Source organism: Babylonia areolata, chromosome 15 (genome assembly GCF_041734735.1).
Source record: "Babylonia areolata isolate BAREFJ2019XMU chromosome 15, ASM4173473v1, whole genome shotgun sequence".
NCBI classification, from domain to species: Eukaryota; Metazoa; Mollusca; class Gastropoda; order Neogastropoda; family Buccinidae; genus Babylonia; species Babylonia areolata.
The window spans coordinates 35,612,999-35,631,871 of NC_134890.1; the positions used below are offsets into that span (position 1 = coordinate 35,612,999).

The window sequence follows — 18,873 nt, forward strand, 5'->3', positions numbered from 1 at the left end:
ATGCCTAATTTGGTGTCAACTGACAAAGTATTTGCAGAGAAAATGGCTATGTTAAAGTTTACCACGGACACACACACACACACACACACACACACACACACACACACAGAGAGAGAGAGAGAGAGAGAGAGAGAGAGACAACCGAACACCGGGTTAAAACATAGACTCACTAAAAAGTATGTCATATTCTTTGAAATCCCGTGAAACATCGGGATCAACTAATTTATCTTAAGTCCGTCAACTGTCTCTTTATAACCCTTAAGGTTCCATGGTAATATCTTTAAAGTTTTTGGCATTAGACAATGAAAAAAAGGAGAAAGAGAAAGAAAAACCCAAAGGATATAATACAGTTAATGCGCGTTAACTCAGTACAATGTTGCCTGCAAAATCTACAATGTCAGCACTTCATCAGTGGATGTAGTAGTTGCTTGTTGGCCTGTCATTGATGTACCAGTTATGTCTCCAGTTTTGGTCCACTGCATGACGGCCACGACCATCTTCCCTGACGTCATAGTAGACAGAATTATCATATCGCCCTTGATTGTATCTTTGACTTGTGGCAGTGTTCATGTTTGACGAACGTGGCAGACGATTCTATTCTGTGTAGCGTGCTGTCGGGATCTTCTCATCTGTCCAATGTTGGCGACGTTCTCTTCGTTGTTGCGATAGAAACCTCTGTCGTCTTGTGTCCGTTGTAGAATCCAGCATTGTGGTTGTTGCTCCTGTCACAGTGTCTTCTGCGGAATTCTCCCTCTCTTCGTTGTTGCTGGCGTGGTCTTTGGTACTTGCCTGTTTTTCGAAAATTGTTGGTCGAGGAATACGGTTTCCTTCTAGGTCTTTCCCACAAGATAGCTTCCAAATGTCGACCAATGTTTCCTGCAAAGATAGTCTCCTTTCCTGTTTGGGTGGATCTCGTCTTGGAGATGGCGAGTTGTCTGCAGGCTGTCGTGTCCCAGCAAGGGCACGTTGTCAGCGTCGTGAAGTTTTGTGAAGGCCAGGGCGTTGAACAGCTCCACTTTGTGGTTGAGTTCATCCTACTTTGTTGCAGTTGTTTTGCTGACTATAATTTTTGTTGTGGGGTGTTTTGTTCTGATTGTTGTGACCACTGTGACAAGGTTGTTGCATGTTTTTTCAGCTGTCATATTTTTTAGGTCTTTGATACCAGAGTGAATAAGTATGGCGTCTGGGTGTTCTGAATCTTGCATGGAGAAATTTTCAGTTGTTGACAATCTTTTATCAATGTCCAGGCCATAAGAACGGCCAAGTCTGTCTGCTTGCACTCCTTTCAACACTGAGTCATGGAGCAGGGTAACTCGTGGGAGTTGGGAAATCTTGTGAGTGCCCTGACGATTCTCGTCCTCGTCGTTGTCCGTGGTGTCGCTCTCAGAGTCCTGTGTTTCCTCTGAACTCTCCCTTGCCCAGCTGTTGGCGTTGTTTCCGTGTCTGTCTGCGTTCTGTTGTGGCGACCTCTTTTTCTGTGTGGCTTTCTCATTTCTGTCGTGTTTGGCTCCTTTTAAAGGGCCAGTTTGGGTTTTACTTGCGGATAATAAGTCACTTGACAGCCATGTTGATTGAGGGGGCTGCCTTCGTCGGCTCAGCTGTAGATCCTGGTGTGGCTGAGTGTTTGCTGCTGACTGGTGTCGGATGTTTGGTTTTGTCATGAATACCCGCAGTATATGTGTTCTGACTATTGAAGGGGCACAATTCAGCTGATGGTTTTATGGTGGATGTTGATTGAACAATTTGAATTGAGGGAATGGACGAAAGTTTTGGGGTAGAGGGTTCATTCACAGTGGGTTTCTTTGGTGAGAAAAAGGACTTGATGGACGATTTCAGGTTTGTAAATGCCTTCTCTTCTGTTTGGACTGTGGCATGGGAGTGGTCACTCGAATGGATGGTTCCTGTGGGAGTTGGTGGGACCGTAAAGCTTTTTATATTTGATGTCAGTTCCTCTTGGTGTTTAGGATGTTGAAGATCGGCAAGGGACGAGGCTACATTTTCCACTGCGCGCTCGAGGTTCCGCAGGATTGACGTCACTGTTTGGTGTTGTGACATCAATAGCTTATCTGTGAGCATGCCAGCACAGTCAACATCGAAGGCAGAGCAGTCACCAACTTACGTTTCGCCGACGATATTGATGTCATAGCAGGAAAAGAAGAGGAGCTAGCTAGCTTAGTGGACCACCTTGATAAAACCTCTAGAGCCTATGGCATGCAGATCAGTGCAGAGAAGACCAAACTGATGACCAACAACACCAATGGCATCAGCACTGACATAAGAGTGGATGGCCAGAAGCTAGAAACTGTCCACAGCTTTAAATACCTGGGAACAATTGTGACAGATGAGGGATCCAAACCCGAAGTACTCTCCAGGATTGCACAGGCGACAGCAGCACTCACAAAACTGAGGTACATCTGGAACGACCGGAACATTGCACTCGGCTCAAAGATCAGACTGATGCGTACCCTGGTGACATCAATACTCTTGTATGCATGTGAATCGTGGACCTTAACAGCTGAAATAGAAAAGAGAATACAGTCCACTGAGATGAGATGCTTTCGAAGACTCTGGGCATCTCCTACAAAGATCATATCACGAACGAAGTTGTTCGAAACAGAATCAGGCAAGTCATTGGGCCCCACGAAGACCTGTTGACCTTGGTCAAGAGACGCAAGCTCAAATGGTATGGCCATGTCATGAGATCATCAGGGCTTGCCAAGACATTCCTGCAGGGCACAGTGCAAGGGGGGAGAAGGAGAGGCAGACAGAGGAAGAGATGGGAGGACAACATCCCAGAATGGACGGACTTGAGGTTGAGCGATACAGTCAGGAGGTCAGAAAACCGAGAGGATTGGAGGATGCTGGTTGCCAGATCACCTGTGGCGCCCCAACGGTCCACAAGACTACGGGATAGGTGAAGTGAAGGTGAAGAAGAGCTTGCCAGCCAGGACAACTGACGTCATCTTTGTACGTCATTTTTATGTTCTGTTTCTTTGGGAAATGATTGTTTTCAGCTATGGCTTCATCATAGAAAATGTCACTGTAAACTTTGCACGAAAAACTTGCGTGACGATTTCACGAACACACAAATCTGGTAGGTTGGGAGGTTTGTACATGAAAAATGATTTTTTGTTTTTGTTTTTGTTTTTTGTGACAGAACATCGCAACGTTCGTTCTTCCGTTTCTTGCCCACAGAAGCAGCTTTTGCTGTTTTCTATCATTTCATGGTTATCTTCATCACGGTACATCTGATCAATTGTTCATCATTTTCATCATTCATGTACTCACCGACATAGTAAATTGTCGGGTTTTCATGCCCAGCAAGTCGCATTGCTTCAAGTGCTTCAGCCATAGTTACGCTGCTCTTGAGAACCCAGTAACTGATCTTGAAGCATCGTTCCAGTGTTTTAAAAAATCGCATTTTCTTCCGTTGCTGACGGCGTACAGTTTCTCTTGCCATTTGTCGATGGTTGGCTGACAATGTATGAGACTGTAGGTCGATTGTAATTAAAACGAAGCGAATTTCTTGTTTACAGCCATTTGTTAACCGGAAGTGTGTGTGTGCAGGATTTGGGAGGGTCCCCCACCCTGTTTGGCGTAGCCTCCATCATCAACCACATCTCGGAGCTGCTGGCCTACTTCATGAGCAGCAAGATGCTGGTGGCCTTCGGTGAGTGCTGCTGTTGCCTGCTCTGTTCTTTGTGAGTGCTGCTGTTGTCTGCTCTGTGAGTGCTGTTCGTCATCTCTGCTCTCTTTGAGTGCTGCTGTTGTTTGCTTTCGACTTTGTTGTCTAATACTACTTTGTGAGTGCTATTTATCTGTCTCTGCTTTCTTAATTGTAAGTGGTGTTCTGTCGTGTCTCTGCTTTCTTAATTGTAAGTGGTGTTCTGTCGTGTCTCTGCTTTCTTAATTGTAAGTGGTGTTCTGTCGTGTCTCTGCTTTCTTCTTGGGGAGTGCTGTTCTGTCATGTCTCTGCTTTCTGCTTTCTTTGTGAGTGCTGTTCTGTCATGTCTCTGCTTTCTGCTTTCTTTGTGAGTGCTGTTCTGTCATGTCTCTGCTTTCTGCTTTCTTTGTGAGTGCTGTTCTGTCATGTCTCTGCTTTCTTTGTGAGTGCTGTTCTGTCATGTCTCTGCTTTCTGCTTTCTTTGTGAGTGCTGTTCTGTCATGTCTCTGCTTTCTTTGTGAGTGCTGTTCTGTCATGTCTCTGGTTTCTGCTTTCTTTGTGAGTGTTGTTCTGTCATGTCTCTGCTTTCTGCTTTCTTTGTGAGTGCTGTTCTGTCATGTCTCTTTCTGCTTTCTTTCTGAGTGCTGTTCTGTCGTGTCTCTTTCTGCTTTCTTTCTGAGTGCTGTTCTGTCGTGTCTCTTTCTGCTTTCTTTGTGAGTGCTGTTCTGTCATGTCTCTTTCTGCTTTCTTTCTGAGTGCTGTTCTGTCGTGTCTCTGCTTTCTACTTAAGGAGTGCTGTTCTGTATCTGGTTTCTGCTTTGTGATTAGTGTTCTTGTTTCTGCTTTCTTCCTCTTTGTGAGTGTTTTTCTTATATCTTTGCTTTCTTCTTGAGGTGAGTACTGCAGTTATGTCTCTGTTGTCCTGTCATGGTTAGTACTGCATTTCTCTTGTCTCTCTGTAACTGATTTAGTGAGTATTGCAGTTACTTTGTCTTGTCTATTACTGTTTAAGTGAGTACTGCAGTTACTTTGTCTCTCTATTACTGTTTTAGTGAGTACTGCATTTCTCTTGTCTCCCTATTATTGTTTTGGTGAGTACTGCATTTCTCTTGTCTCCCTATTACTGTTTTAGTGAGTACTGCAGTAACTTTGTCATGTCATGGTGAGTACCGCAGATCGTTCTTCCTGTTCCTGTTGTGGTTACTGCAGTTCTTCTTTTCTCTGTTCCTGTTCTGTTATTTCAGGTATCATTCCTCCCTTCCTGTCTGTCCATGTCTGTGGTCTGTCTGTCCATGTCTGTGGTCTGTGTCCATGTCTGTGGTCTGTGTCCATGTCTGTGGTTTGACTGACTGTCCATGTCTGTGGTCTGTGTCCATGTCTGTGGTTTGACTGACTGTCCATGTCTGTGGTCTGTGTCCATGTCTGTGGTTTGACTGACTGTCCATGTCTGTGGTCTGTGTCCATGTCTTTGGTTTGACTGACTGTCCATGTCTGTGGTCTGTGTCCATGTCTGTGGTTTGACTGACTGTCCATGTCTGTGGTCTGTCTGTACATGTCTGTGGTTTGACTGACTGTCCATGTCTGTGGTCTGTGTCCATGTCTGGTCTGTGTCCATGTCTGTGATCTGACTGTCCATGTCTGTGGTCTGTCTGTACCTGTCTGTGGTTTGACTGACTGTCCATGTCTGTGGTCTGTGTCCATGTCTGTGGTCTGACTGACTGTCCATTTCTGTTGACTGTCTGTCCATGTCTGTGGTCTGACTGTCCATGTCTGTCTGTCTGTCCATGTCTGTGGTCTGTCTGTCCATGTCTGTGGTCTGTCTGTCCATGTCTGTGGTCTGACTGTCCATGTCTGTGTCTGTCCATGTCTGTGGTCTGACTGTCCATGTCTGGTCTGTCCATGTCTGTGGTCTGTCTGTACATGTCTGTGGTTTGACTGTCTGTCCATGTCTGTGGTCTGTGTCCATGTCTGTGATCTGACTGACTGTCCATTTCTGTTGACTGTCTGTCCATGGATTGTCCATGTCTGTGGTCTGTGTCCATGGACTGTCCATGTCTGTAGTCTGACTGTATGTCTGTGGTTGTCTGTCCATGGACTGTGTGTCCATGGTCTGTCTGCCCATGTCTGTGGTCTGTCTGTTCATGGACTGTCCATGTCTGTGGTCTGTCCGTCTATCCATGTCTGTGGTCTGTCTGTCCATGTCTGTTGTATGTCTGTCCATGTCTGTGGTCTGTCTGTCCATGTCTGTGGTCTGTCTGTCCATGTCTGGTCTGTCTGTCCATGTCTGTGGTCTGTCTGTCTGTCCATGGTCTGTGGTCTGTCTGTCCATGTCTGTGGTCTGTCTGTCCATGTCTGTTGTATGTCTGTCTGTCCATGTCTGTGGTCTGTCTGTCCATGGTCTGTGGTCTGTCTGTCCATGTCTGTGGTCTCTGTCCATAGGTTTGTCCATATCTGTTTGACTGTCCATGTCTGTTGTCTGTGTCTGTTTGTCTTTCTGTTTGTCTGTCCATGTCTGTCTGTCCATGTCTGTTGTCTGTCTTTATCTGTTGACTGTCTTTATCTGTTGTCTGTCTGTCCATGTCTGACTGTCCATGTCTGTGGTCTGTCTCTATGCCTCTCTTCGCTTGTCTGTATGTTTACCTCTTTCTCGCTCCCCCCCATCCCCCCACCTCCCCTGTCTCTTTGTTGTTCTCTTGATCAATCACCCTCCATTCCATTCTTTATAACACACACACACACACACACACACACACACACACACACCACCAACGCACCACGACATTCAATGAAGGAAATTGTCTCACGTTCGGCTGCTTCTGCAACCTAATCAGTTCGCTTGAGAGAGACAGAGAGAGAGAGAGAGAGGCTGGATGGTCCAAATTACTGGCAAGGGGACGTGTGTTGCGGGAGGAGGAGGAGGGAGGGGAAGAGGGGTGATGTAGACTCAGTCATTGATTTAGCAATCCGGGGCCGGGACGGACGTCACAAAGATATCGATTCGTGGTGTGTGTGTGTGTGGTGAGGTTGGAGGGGGGACGGGGGGCGGGGGGGGGGGGGGGGGGGGGGGTGGGCAGGGGGCTTCTCGGCTAACTCGGGTCTGTTGTGCTTTCTGTACCGGCGTGTTTGTAAGGTGGTGGTGGAGGGATGGGAGGAGAGGTGCGTGTGTGCGCTATCGTGGCCTATCCGCGCGCGCGTTGTGGGAAGTGGGGGGGAAGGTGGTGGTGATGGGGGCGGTGGGGGGCGAGGGGGGGGGGGGGCGGCAGGGAGGACCGGGGATGAGTGCGTGGGTGTGAGTATAATTTGTGTGTGAATCTCTGTGTGTGTGTGTGTGTGTGTGTGTGTGTGTTTAGGAAAGCAAAAAGCCGGTGTAGATGCTAAAAATGTTCGATATAGGCTATCGTAGGGCAGTATAGAAAAGAATTGTTTTTACCCTGGGACTGTCTGCCTGGGGTTCATGACTTGGGTGGTGACTTCGATTCAGGCACACTGCCTACCCTTGGACATGAAAGAAAATGGGATGTGGAGAACGGTCTTTCCTTGAGTTTACCTTCAGGCCTTGTTGAAATGTAGTGTAGTGTGTTGTAGAGTGTTGTGTTGTACTGTATTGTCCTGTGCACTATTGTATTCTAGTAGTGTGTTGTATACATGTATTGTATTGTGCTGTACTGCATTGTGTTGTAGAGTGTTGTGTTGTACTGTATTGTCCTGTGCACTATTGTATTCTAGTAGTGTTGTATACATGTATTGTATTGTGCTGTACTGCATTGTGTTGTAGTGTGACATTGCTTTGTGTTGCTTCATTGTCTAAACACATTTCTCTTTGTGAAAGTCCAGCCACTAAGATTCTACACCAAAATTGTAAAAAAAAAAAAAATTATAAAAAAAAAATCAATTTTGTTCGTATATTTATGATTTGGGGGAAAAAAAGAGAAAGAAATTAATAAAGAAAATTATATCCGTATAAAAACGTGCAATGAAAGGTTCAGAATCCCGAGTTCAAGGCGAAATAGAAAAGGTTCAGAATCCTGAGTACAGGGCGAAATTGAAAAGGTTCAGAATCCCGAGATCAAAGCGAAATAGAAAAGGTTCAGAATCCCGAGATCAAGGCGAAATAGAAAAGGTTCAGAATCCCGAGATCAAAGCGAAATAGAAAAGGTTCAGAATCCCGAGATCAAGGCGAAATAGAAAAGGTTCAGAATCCCGAGATCAAGGCGAAATAGAAAAGGTTCAGAATCCTGAGTACAGGGCGAAATTGAAAAGGTTCAGAGTTCAAGGCGAAATAGAAAAGGTTCATAATCCCGAGTTCAAGGTGAAATAGAAAAGGTTCATAATCCCGAGTTCAAGGCGAAATAGAAAAGAAAAAAAAAAGTTTCAGTTTCAGTTTGAAGGAGATCGTTCGGTCTGATCCATAAACGATTTCTTCAACGTGCTGTAAAGGAAGAAGACAAATGCAAAAGGATGTCTAACCTAACGCTTTATTCAACATGCTGTAAACGAAGAAAAATACCAAAAGATGCCTAACCCAATGCTTCATTCAACATGCTGTAAAGGAAGAGAAATACCAAAAGATGTCTAACCTAATGCTTTATTCAACATACTGTAAAGGAAGAAAAATACCAAGATGCCTAACCTAATGCTTTATTCAACATACTGTAAAGGAAGAAAAATACCAAGATGCCTAACCTAGTGCTTTATTCAACATACTGTAAAGGAAGAAAAATACCAAAGGATGTCTAACCGAACGCTTTATTCAACATGCTGAAAAGGAAGAAAAAGAACCAAAAGATGCCTAACCTAATGCGTTATTAAACATGCTGTAAAGGAAGAAAAATGCCAAAAGATCCTAATACTTTATTCAACATGCTGTAAAGGAAGAAGAAAAATACCAAAAGATGCCTAACCTAACGCTTTATTCAACATGCTGTAAAGGAAGAAGAAAACCACCAAAACATGCCAAACCTTGCTGTACAGGAAGAAAAATACCAATGGATGCCTAACCTAACGCTGTTTTAACCCGGTGTTCGGTTGTCTGTGTGTGTGTGTGTGTGTGTGTGTGTGGTAAACTTTAACATTGACATTTTCTCTGCAAATGCTTTGTCAGTTGACACCAAATTTGGCATAAAAATAGGAAAAATTCAGTTCTATCCAGTCATCTTGTTTAAAACAATATTGCACCTCTGGGATGGGCACAAAAAAATATAAAAGAAGCCTAATTATATGCAAACTGCATTTACTGTTATATTTATATTTTTTATATTCTCAAAACTTGGCACTTTGACCTCTTATTCTGACACAACAAGAGGAGTCATTATCATTTTTTGTTTAAACAGGAACTTCTTTTGCTAAGCATGGAATTTTTATTTATTTTGCAAACGTTTTGGTGCAGATAGTAAAAAAGGGAAATTACTCTGTAATTAATGCTAGGGGACTAATTTGCTTTAAACTGATCTTTCTCTTAAACATTACAGTTTGAAATTATACTCAGTACATAAAAAGCTTGGATTTATTTTTAAAGTGTATCACAAGTGAGTCTTGCAGGCCTTGCCTCTCTTGTTCAACATGCTGTAAAGGAAGGACAATACCAAAAATGTCTAACCTGACGCTTTATTCAACATGCTGTAAAGAAGGAAGAAAAATGCCAAAAGATGCCTAACTTAAGGCTTTATTCAACATGCTGTAAAGGAAGAAGAAAAATATCAAAAGATGCCTAACTTAGGGCTTTATTCAACATTCTGTAAAGGAAGAAGAAAAATACCAAAAGATGCCTAACCTTTGCACGAACTCGGCGCGCTGATCAGCCTTGGGAGCCTACCTTAGATCTGTATTTTATATATATATATGTCCAAACTCCTTGAAAAAGCTGTCCTCAAGCAGCCCAACAACCACCTTTGTTTCAACAATCTCATCCACCCATTTCAGTCTGCCTATCGCGCTGACCACAGCACCAAAACCACTCTCCTCCACATTCTGAACAACTCAGGGAAAATTTCCATTCTCACTCTTCTCGACTTGTCAGCCGCCTTTGACACGATAGACCATTCAGTCCCTTTCCCGTCTTCATTTTACATTTGGTATCAACGGCACTGTTCTAAACTGGTTCAAATCTTATCTCACTGATCGATTCCAGTCTGTTTTTTATATTATAATTATTATTTATTTATTTACTTATTTATGTACGCTTATAGTTGACTTCATCAAGTTTTTGCGCCTTATACATATTATTAGTAGTTGTAGTGTTGTTGTTTTTTAATGTATTTATCTATTTGTTCACCTTTTTTTTTCTCAAGACCTGACGAAGCGCATTGGGTTACGCTGCTGGTCAGGCATCTGCTTGGCAGATGTGGTGTAGCGTATATGGATTTGTCCGAACGCAGTGACGCCGCCTTGAGCTACTGAAACTGAAACTATTGTTGATCATTTCCAATCTGAACCCGTTAAAATCGAACATGGAGTCCCACAGGGATCTGTTTTAGGCCCAGTGCTCTTCACACTGTACACTGCTCCTCTCGCTGAAATTATCAACCGCCATAATATCGATCATCATTCTTATGCTGATGACACTCAACTCCAGAAGAGTGATACCCCTGAAAAATTGTCGCTCTTGCAAGCAACATCCAACTGCTTCCTGGACATACAAAACTGGATAACTCGAAATAAGTTACAATTGAACGCGGACAGAACTGAAGCAATGATCATAGGAACTAAACAAAAACTGTCTTCCATCACAATTGCCACAAACTTGGCAGTACATCCATCCCTCTTTCCACGTCAGTCAGGAACCTCGGTGTTGTCCTTGACAATACACTGTCCATGCAAAAATTTATCAGACATGTCAGTCCTGCTACTGTCAACTGTGGCGCATCAGTGCCGTCCGGAAATATCTGTCCACTGACGCAACAACTAGACTTGTCGTTTCTCTCATTCTCTCTCGCCTTGACTACTGTAACTCTATTGTCTGGTTTGCCTGCTTCATCCATTGTCCCTTCAGCGCATACAAAACTCTGCTGCCCGACTTGTCCTCAGAAAGAAACGATCTGAGCACATCACTCCTCTTTTGCAACATCTCCACTGGCTCCCTGTCTCACACCGAATAAAGTACAAGATCAGCAATCTTATAAATGTATTCACAAAACTGCCCCTTCCTATCTCTGTGGCTGCCTTCACCTCTACATTCCATCTCATTCACTACGATCGGCTTCGGATCCACTCTGTTTACGCATACCCAGATTCAAACACTCACTGTTGGCCGCCGTTCTTTCTGTCTCTGGACCTTGCTATTGGAATGAACTTTCTTTTTCGCTTCGTCAAGTCTCCACTCTCAGCTCTTTCAAGACTGGCCTTAAAACCCACCTCTTCCCAAAATAGCCTCCTTTGCCTGCTTGCCCTTGTCTTTAGTTTCTACAGATTTAGAGTTATTCATGCGTGTGAATGACTGGTGCGAAAGCGCTTTGGTTTGTCCCTGCACAAGATTCAACGCTATATGAATACCATTATTATTATTATATATAATAAAATAAAATCATAAGACAAACTCAAGTAAATATATCAAGCTATCGTGAAGGTGAATGCACGAAGACGAATGATTGAAAACAAAATGAAGCATAAATGGGCAACACTCTGCAAATCCGGGCACATCCCCACACTCACTGACAAGCGTGCAAATGCGCGCGCGCGCGCGCGCGCACACACACACACACACACACACACACGAGACACGAGACATGCACGCGCGTATGGATACACGGTGAGCTGTGCCCTGGGCACTGAGTTGTACCCTGGGCACGGTGAGTTGTGCCGTGGTGAGCTGAGCCCTGCTGTACTAAGGGCATGGTGAGCTGAACCATGGGCACGGTGAGCTGTACTATTGGCATGGTGAGCAGTACCATGGGCACGGTGAGCTTTGAGTTGTACCATGGGCATGGTGAGATGTACCATGGGCACGGTGAGCTGTAACATGGGAACGGTGGGCTGTACTGTTGGCACGGTGGGCTGTACTATTGGCATTACTATTGGCATTACTTTTGGCATTACTATTGGCATTACGTTTGGCATTACTTTTGGCATTGTGGGCTGTACCATAGGCACGGTGAGCTGTACTATAGGCATTGTGAGCTGTACCATGGGAACGGTGAGCTTTGAGCTGTACCATGGGCACGGTGAGATGTACCATGGGAACGGTGAGCTTTGAGCTGTACCATGGGCACGGTGAGATGTACCATGGGAACGGTGAGCTTTGAGCTGTACTGTTGGCACGGTGGGCTGTACTGTTGACACGGTGGGCTGTACTGTTGGCATTGTGGGCTGTACCATAGGCACGGTGAGCTGTACTATAGGCATTGTGAGCTGTACCATCGGCACGGTGAACTGTGCCCTGCTGTGCTGAGGGCATGGTGAGCTGTACCATGGGCACAGTCGGCTGTGAGTTGTACTATAGGCACAGTGAGCTTTGAGATGCACAGTAGACACGGTAAACATTGAACTGTATCATGGGCATGGTGAGCTGTGATCTGTACCATGGGGACAGTGAGCTGTACTATAGGCATGGTGAGCTTTGAGCTGTACTACAGGCAGATGAGCTTTGAACTGTACCATGGGGACAGTGAGTTGTACTATAGGCATGGTGAGCTTTGAGCTGTACCATGGGGACAGTGAGCTGTACTATAGGCATGGTGAGCTTTGAGCTGTGCCATGGGGACAGTGAGCTGTACTATAGGCATGGTGAGCTTTGAGCTGTACCATGGGGACAGTGGGCTGTACTATAGGCATGGTGAGCTTTGAGCTGTACCATGGGGACAGTGAGCTGTACTATAGGCATGGTGAGCTTTGAGCTGTACCATGGGGACAGTGAGCTGTACTATAGGCATGGTGAACTGTGAACTGTGCCCTGTTGTACTAAGGGCATGGTGAGCTGTGAGCTGTATTATAGGCATGGTGAGCTGTGAGCTGTATTATAGGCATGGTGAACTGTGAACTGTGCCCTGTTGTACTAAGGGCACAGTGAGCTGTAAGCTGTACTATAGACATGGTGAACTTTGAGCTGTATCATGGGCATGGTGAGCTGTGAGCTGTGCCCTGTTGTACTAAGGGCATGGTGAGCTGTATTATAGGCATGGTGAGCTATGCACTGTACTAAGGGCACAGTGAGCTGTAAGCTGTACTATAGACATGGTGAACTTTGAGCTGTACTATGGGCATGGTGAGCTGTACTGTTGAAATGGTGAGCTGTGAGCTGTACTATGGGCATGGTGAGCTGTGAGCTGCGCTATGGGCATGGTGAGCTGTACTGTTGAAATGGTGAGCGGTGAGCTGCACTATGGGAATGGTGAGCTGCGCTATGGGCATGGTAAGCTGTGCTATGGGCATGGTGAGCTGTACTGTTGAAATGGTGAGCTGTGAGCTGTACTGTTGGAATGGTGAGCTGTGAGCTGTACTGTGGGCACGGTGAGCTGTACTATGGGCACGGTGAGCTGTGAGCTGTACTATGGGCATGGTGAGCTGTGAGCTGTACTGTGGGCACGGTGAGCTGTACTATGGGCACGGTGAGCTGTGAGCTGTACTATGGGCATGGTGAGCTGTGAGCTGTACTGTGGGCACGGTGAGCTGTACTATGGGCACGGTGAGCTGTGAGCTGTACTATGGGCATGGTGAGCTTTGAGCTGAAAAATAAGCTTTATCATTGGCACTGTAGCACATGCAGGGTGGGCGGGAGATGGGTAGAGTGGTGTGGTGGACAGGACGTGACCAAGACGCCGGTCCCGCTGGGCCGCGGCCTACCAACAAACGAAGTCAAAAGTACCAATGTACGCTCACTGAAGAAATGGCAGACCACTCTTCCAGATCCTGACAGAGGTACACCAAACCCCGTGCCTACTCCCCACACCCATCTCTACCCTTCCCCCTCTCCCTCCCTTCCACGTCCTTCCCACACCCCTCTGTATCCTCCCCCCTCTCCCTTCCACGTCCTCCCCACACCCCTCCCTCCCCCCTCTCCCTTCCACTTCCTCCCACACCCCTCTGTATCCTCCCCCCTCTCCCTCCCTTCCACGTCCTCCCCACACCCCTCTCTACCCTCCCCCCTCTCCCTCCCTTCCACGTCCTCCCACACCCCTCTCTACCCTCCCCCCTCTCCCTTCCACGTCCTCCCCACACCCCTCTCTACCCTCCCCCTCTCCCTCCCTTCCACTTCCTCCCACACCCCTCTCTACCCTCCCCCTCTCCCTCCCTTCCACGTCCTCCCACACCCCTCTCTACCCTCCCCCCTCTCCCTTCCACTTCCTCCCACACCCCTCTCTACCCTCCCCCTCTCCCTCCCTTCCACGTCCTCCCACACCCCTCTCTACCCTCCCCCCTCTCCCTTCCACTTCCTCCCACACCCCTCTCTACCCTCCCCTCTTTCCCTTCCACATCCTCCCCACACCCCTCTCTACCCTCCCCCTCTCCCTCCCTTCCACGTCCTCCCACACCCCTCTCTACCCTCCCCCCTCTCCCTTCCACGTCCTCCCACACCCCTCTCTACCCTCCCCCTCTCCCTCGCTTCCACGTCCTCCCACACCTCTCTCTACCCTCCCCCCTCTCCCTCCCTTCCACGTCCTCCCCACACCTCTCTCTACCCTCCCCCTCTCCCTCGCTTCCACGTCCTCCCCACACCCTTCTCTACCCTCCCCCCTCTCCCTCCCTTCCACGACCTCCCTACACCCCTCTCTACCCTCCCCCTCCCTTCCACGGCCTCCCCACACCCCTCTCTATCCTCCCCTCTCTCCCTCCCTTCCACGTCCTCCCCACACCCCTCTCTACCCTCCCCCCTCTCCCTTCCACGTCCTCCCCGCACCCCTCTCTACCCTCCCCCCTCTCCCTTCCACGGCCTCCCCACACCCCTCCCTCCCCCCTCTCCCTTCCTTCTCTGTCCTCCCCACACCCCTCTCTACCCTCCCCCCTCTCCCTCCCTTCCACGTCCTCCCACACCCCTCTCTACCCTCCCCCCTCTCCCTTCCACGGCCTCCCCACACCGCTCCCTCCCCCCTCTCCCTTCCTTCTCTGTCCTCCCCACACCCCTCTCTACCCTCCCCCCTCTCCCTCCCTTCCACGTCCTCCCACACCCCTCTCTACCCTCCCTCCTCTCTCTCCCTTCCACATCCTTCCCACACCCCTCTGTATCCTCCCCTTCTCCCTCCCTTCCACGTCCTCCCACACCCCTCTCTACCCTCCCCTTTCCCTTCCACGTCCTCCCACACCCCTCTCTACCCTCCCCTTCTCCCTTCCACGTCCTCCCACACCCCTCTCTACCCTCCCCTTTCCCTTCCACGTCCTCCCACACCCCTCTCTACCCTCCCCTTCTCCCTCCCTTCCACGTCCTCCCACACCCCTCTCTACCCTCCCCCCTCTCCCTCCCTTCCACGTCCTCCCACACCCCTCTCTACCCTCCCCCTCTCCCTCCCTTCCACGTCCTCCCACACCCCTCTCTACCCTCCCCCCTCTCCCTCCCTTCCACGTCCTCCCACACCCCTCTCTACCCTCCCCTTTCCCTTCCACGTCCTCCCACACCCCTCTCTACCCTCCCCTTCTCCCTCCTTTCTCTGGGGAACAGCTTCCACCAGTGTGCGGGTGCCGTGACGTCCAGCGTCCGAATTTACTTTGATACACACACACGCACGCATGCACGCGCTCGCGCGCATTCACGAGCCTGCACACACGCAGACGCACGCACGCACGCACACACGCACGCACGCACGCACGCACGCACGCACATACACACACACACACACACACAAAGATGGCATTGAATTTTACTCGATTTTCCAAAAGATATTTTCCAAATTGCTTTTTGTGTTGACTCCAAGTCAGTTATTAATGCTATCAAATCTATATACTCGAAAGTTAGATCTGAAATTACTATTGAAATTAGACATCTAATTCAAGAAATCTTGGACTTATCATTGTCTGATTTCCCCCAAAAAATCTTTGTTAAATAGTCTAATTGAATTGTTGCTATAACTTTGAATGTTTTTACTTTTTTTTCTAATTTTTTTTTTCTCGTTTCTTAAAATTTTTTTTTTACTCCTATATGTTTTAGATTTGGAAAGTTATGTTTATGTTGTGAATGATATTGTTTTCACCCCTTTCCCTTCCACTCCCTTTTTTCTCTCTGCACGCACTCACGGGCACACACGCACGCACACACACACACACACACACACACACACACACGGGAGGGGGGAGGGGGGCAGCAGTCAGAGTATCAAATTACCACACATGACGTCAACAGATTCCTAGAGATAACACCAGCTGTGTGTAGTCAGAGGATAAGCAGGGTTTCAAACCAACACTCAACACATAAACAGCCATAAAGCTGAAAGGCCGACGTATCCTCATGGATTGTGGCAGAATCATCACAAACCAAACATTCACGAAGTTGCCCCCCCCCCCTCTCATTCTCTCTCTCTCTCTCTCTCTCTCTCTCTCTCTCTGTGTCTCTCTCTCTGTCTCTCTCTGTGTCTCTGTCTTTCTCCTGTGCTCGAATAGTGCTGTAAAGGATGTGTTGCCACAAGAAAAGTGGTGGCGCATGAATATATTTACCTTTTTTTGTCGCCAGCGAGGCTTGATGTGGTTACGGAGGGTTATGCCAGAGGCATGACATGGCTTCTGTTATGCCAGAGGCATGACATGGCGTCTGTTATGAAGGAGGCATTATATGGCTTCTGTTATGCCAGAGGCATGACATGGCTTCTGTAATGCCAGAGGCATTACATGGCTTCTGTGGTCATTTCGTCTGGGGTAAAGTGGGCAGGCGATGTCCTTGTGCCAAAAACTCTTCAAAATGTTATGATTGTGATAAGGTCTTCTTCTGCTTCTTCTGCTGCTGATGCTTCTTCATAATCATCGTCATGGTCATCATCATCGTCATGGTCATCATCTTGTTGTTCTTGTTCTTGTTCTCCGCCACTCCTCGTTTCCTCCCATCCTTTCCATGGGGAGAACTTTCAGTTGTCATCTGGCTTGGTACTTCCAACGGTTCAAGTAATTCCAACGGGTGATGTAATTCGAACAGGTGAAGTTATCCAAAGGATGATGTAATTCCAACTGGTGAAGTTATCCAACGGTTGAAGTAATTCCAATGGATGAAGTAATTCCAACGGTTGAAGTTGTCCAATGGATGAACTAAATCCAACGGATGAATTATTTCCAACGGGTGAAGTTATCCAAGGGATGGATGAATTCGGATGAGTGAAGTAATTCTAGCGGGTGCAGTTATCCAACAGATGAAGTAATTCCAGCGGATGGAGTAATGCCAATGGATGAAGTAATTCCAACGGGTGTAGTTGTCCAATAAAGTAATTCCAACGGGTGAAGTTATCCAACGGATGATGTAATTCGAACAGGTGAAGTAATTCCAACAGATGAAGTAATTCCAACGGTTTAAGTTGTCCAACGGATGAAGTAATTCCAACGGGTGTAGTTGTCCAATGGATGACGTAATTCGAACAGGTGAAGTAATTCCAACGGATGAAGTAATTCCAATGGGTGAAGTTATCCATTGGATGAAGTAATTCCAACGGATGAAGTAATTCTAACGGGTGAAGTTATCCATCGGATGAAGTAATTCCAACGGATGAAGTAATTCCAACGGGTGAAGTTATCCAACGGATGAAGTAATTCCAATGGGTGAAGTTATCCATTGGATGAAGTAATTCCAACAGGGGAAGTTATCCAACGGATGAAGTAATTCCAACGGGTGAAGTTATCCATCGGATGAAGTAATTCCAATGGGTGAAGTAATTCCAACGGGTTGAGTTATCCATCAGATGAAGTAATTCCAACGGATGAAGTAATTCCAACGGGTGAAGTTATCCATCGGATGAAGTAATTCCAACGGGTGAAGTAATTCCAATGGGTGAAGTTATCCATCGGATGAAGTAATTCCAATGGGTGAAGTTATCCATCGGATGAAGTAATTCCAACGGGTGAAGTTATCCAACGGATGAAGTAATTCCAACGGGTGCAGTTATCCAATGGATGAAGTTATCCATCGGATGAAGTTATCCAACGGATGAAGTAATTCCAACGGGTGCAGTTATCCAACGGATGAAGTTATCCAACGGATGAAGTAATTCCAACGGGTGCAGTTATCCATCGGATGAAGTAATTCCAACGGGTGCAGTTATCCATCAGATGAAGTAATTCCAACGGATGAAGTAATTCCAACGGGTGCAGTTATCCATCGGATGAAGTAATTCCAACGGGTGAAGTAAATCCAACGGATGAAGTAATTCCAACGGGCGCAGTTATCCATCGGATGAAGTAATTCCAACGGGTGAAATAATTCCAACGGATGAAGTAATTCCAACGGGTGAAATAATTCCAACGGGTGCAGTTATCCAACTGGTGAAGTAATTCCAACGGGTGCAGTTATCCATCGGATGAAGTAATTCCAACGGGTGCAGTTATCCATCGGATGAAGTAATTCCAACGGGTGCAGTTATCCAACTGGTGAAGTAATTCCAACGGGTGCAGTTATCCATCGGATGAAGTAATTCCAACGGGTGCAGTTATCCATCGGATGAAGTAATTCTAATGGGTGCAGTTATCCATCGGATGAAGTAATTCCAACGGGTGAAGTAATTCCAACGGATGAAGTAATTCCAACGGGTGCAGTTATCCATTGGATGAAGTAATTCCAACGGATGAAGTAATTCCAACGGGTGAAGTAATTCCAACGGGTGCAGTTATCCAACTGCTGAAGTAATTCCAACGGGTGAAGTTATCCATCGGATGAAGTAATTCCAACGGATGAAGTAATTCCAACGGGTGCAGTTATCCAACTGGTGAAGTAATTCCAACGGTGAAGTTATCCATCGGATGAATAATTCCAATGGGTGAAGTTATCCATCGGATGAAGTAATTCCAACTGGTGAAGTAATTCCAACGGGTGAAGTTATCCATCGGATGAAGTAATTCCAACGCGTGAAGTTATCCATCGGATGAAGTAATTCCAACGGATGAAGTAATTCCAACGGGTGCAGTTATCCAACTGGTGAAGTAATTCCAACGGGTGAAGTTATCCAACGGATGAAGTAATTCCAACGGGTGCAGTTATCCATCAGATGAAGTAATTCCAACGGATGAAGTAATTCGAACAGATGAAGTAATTCCAACGGGTGCAGTTATCTATCGGATGAAGTAATTCCAATGGGTGCAGTTATCCATCGGATGAA

The 18,873-nt window shown here is 46.7% G+C and overlaps 1 protein-coding gene across 1 annotated transcript in view; it reads left to right on the plus strand.

Moving 5' to 3' along the window:
- Positions 1 to 18,873, plus strand: part of LOC143290612 (major facilitator superfamily domain-containing protein 6-like) — a 91,653-nt gene that overhangs the window by 38,274 nt on the left and 34,506 nt on the right. Inside the window, exon 7 of the mRNA XM_076600213.1 lies at positions 3,568 to 3,670. Within this exon, the coding sequence (XP_076456328.1) occupies positions 3,568 to 3,670 (103 nt within the window). The remainder of the gene's footprint in view (positions 1 to 3,567; positions 3,671 to 18,873) is intronic.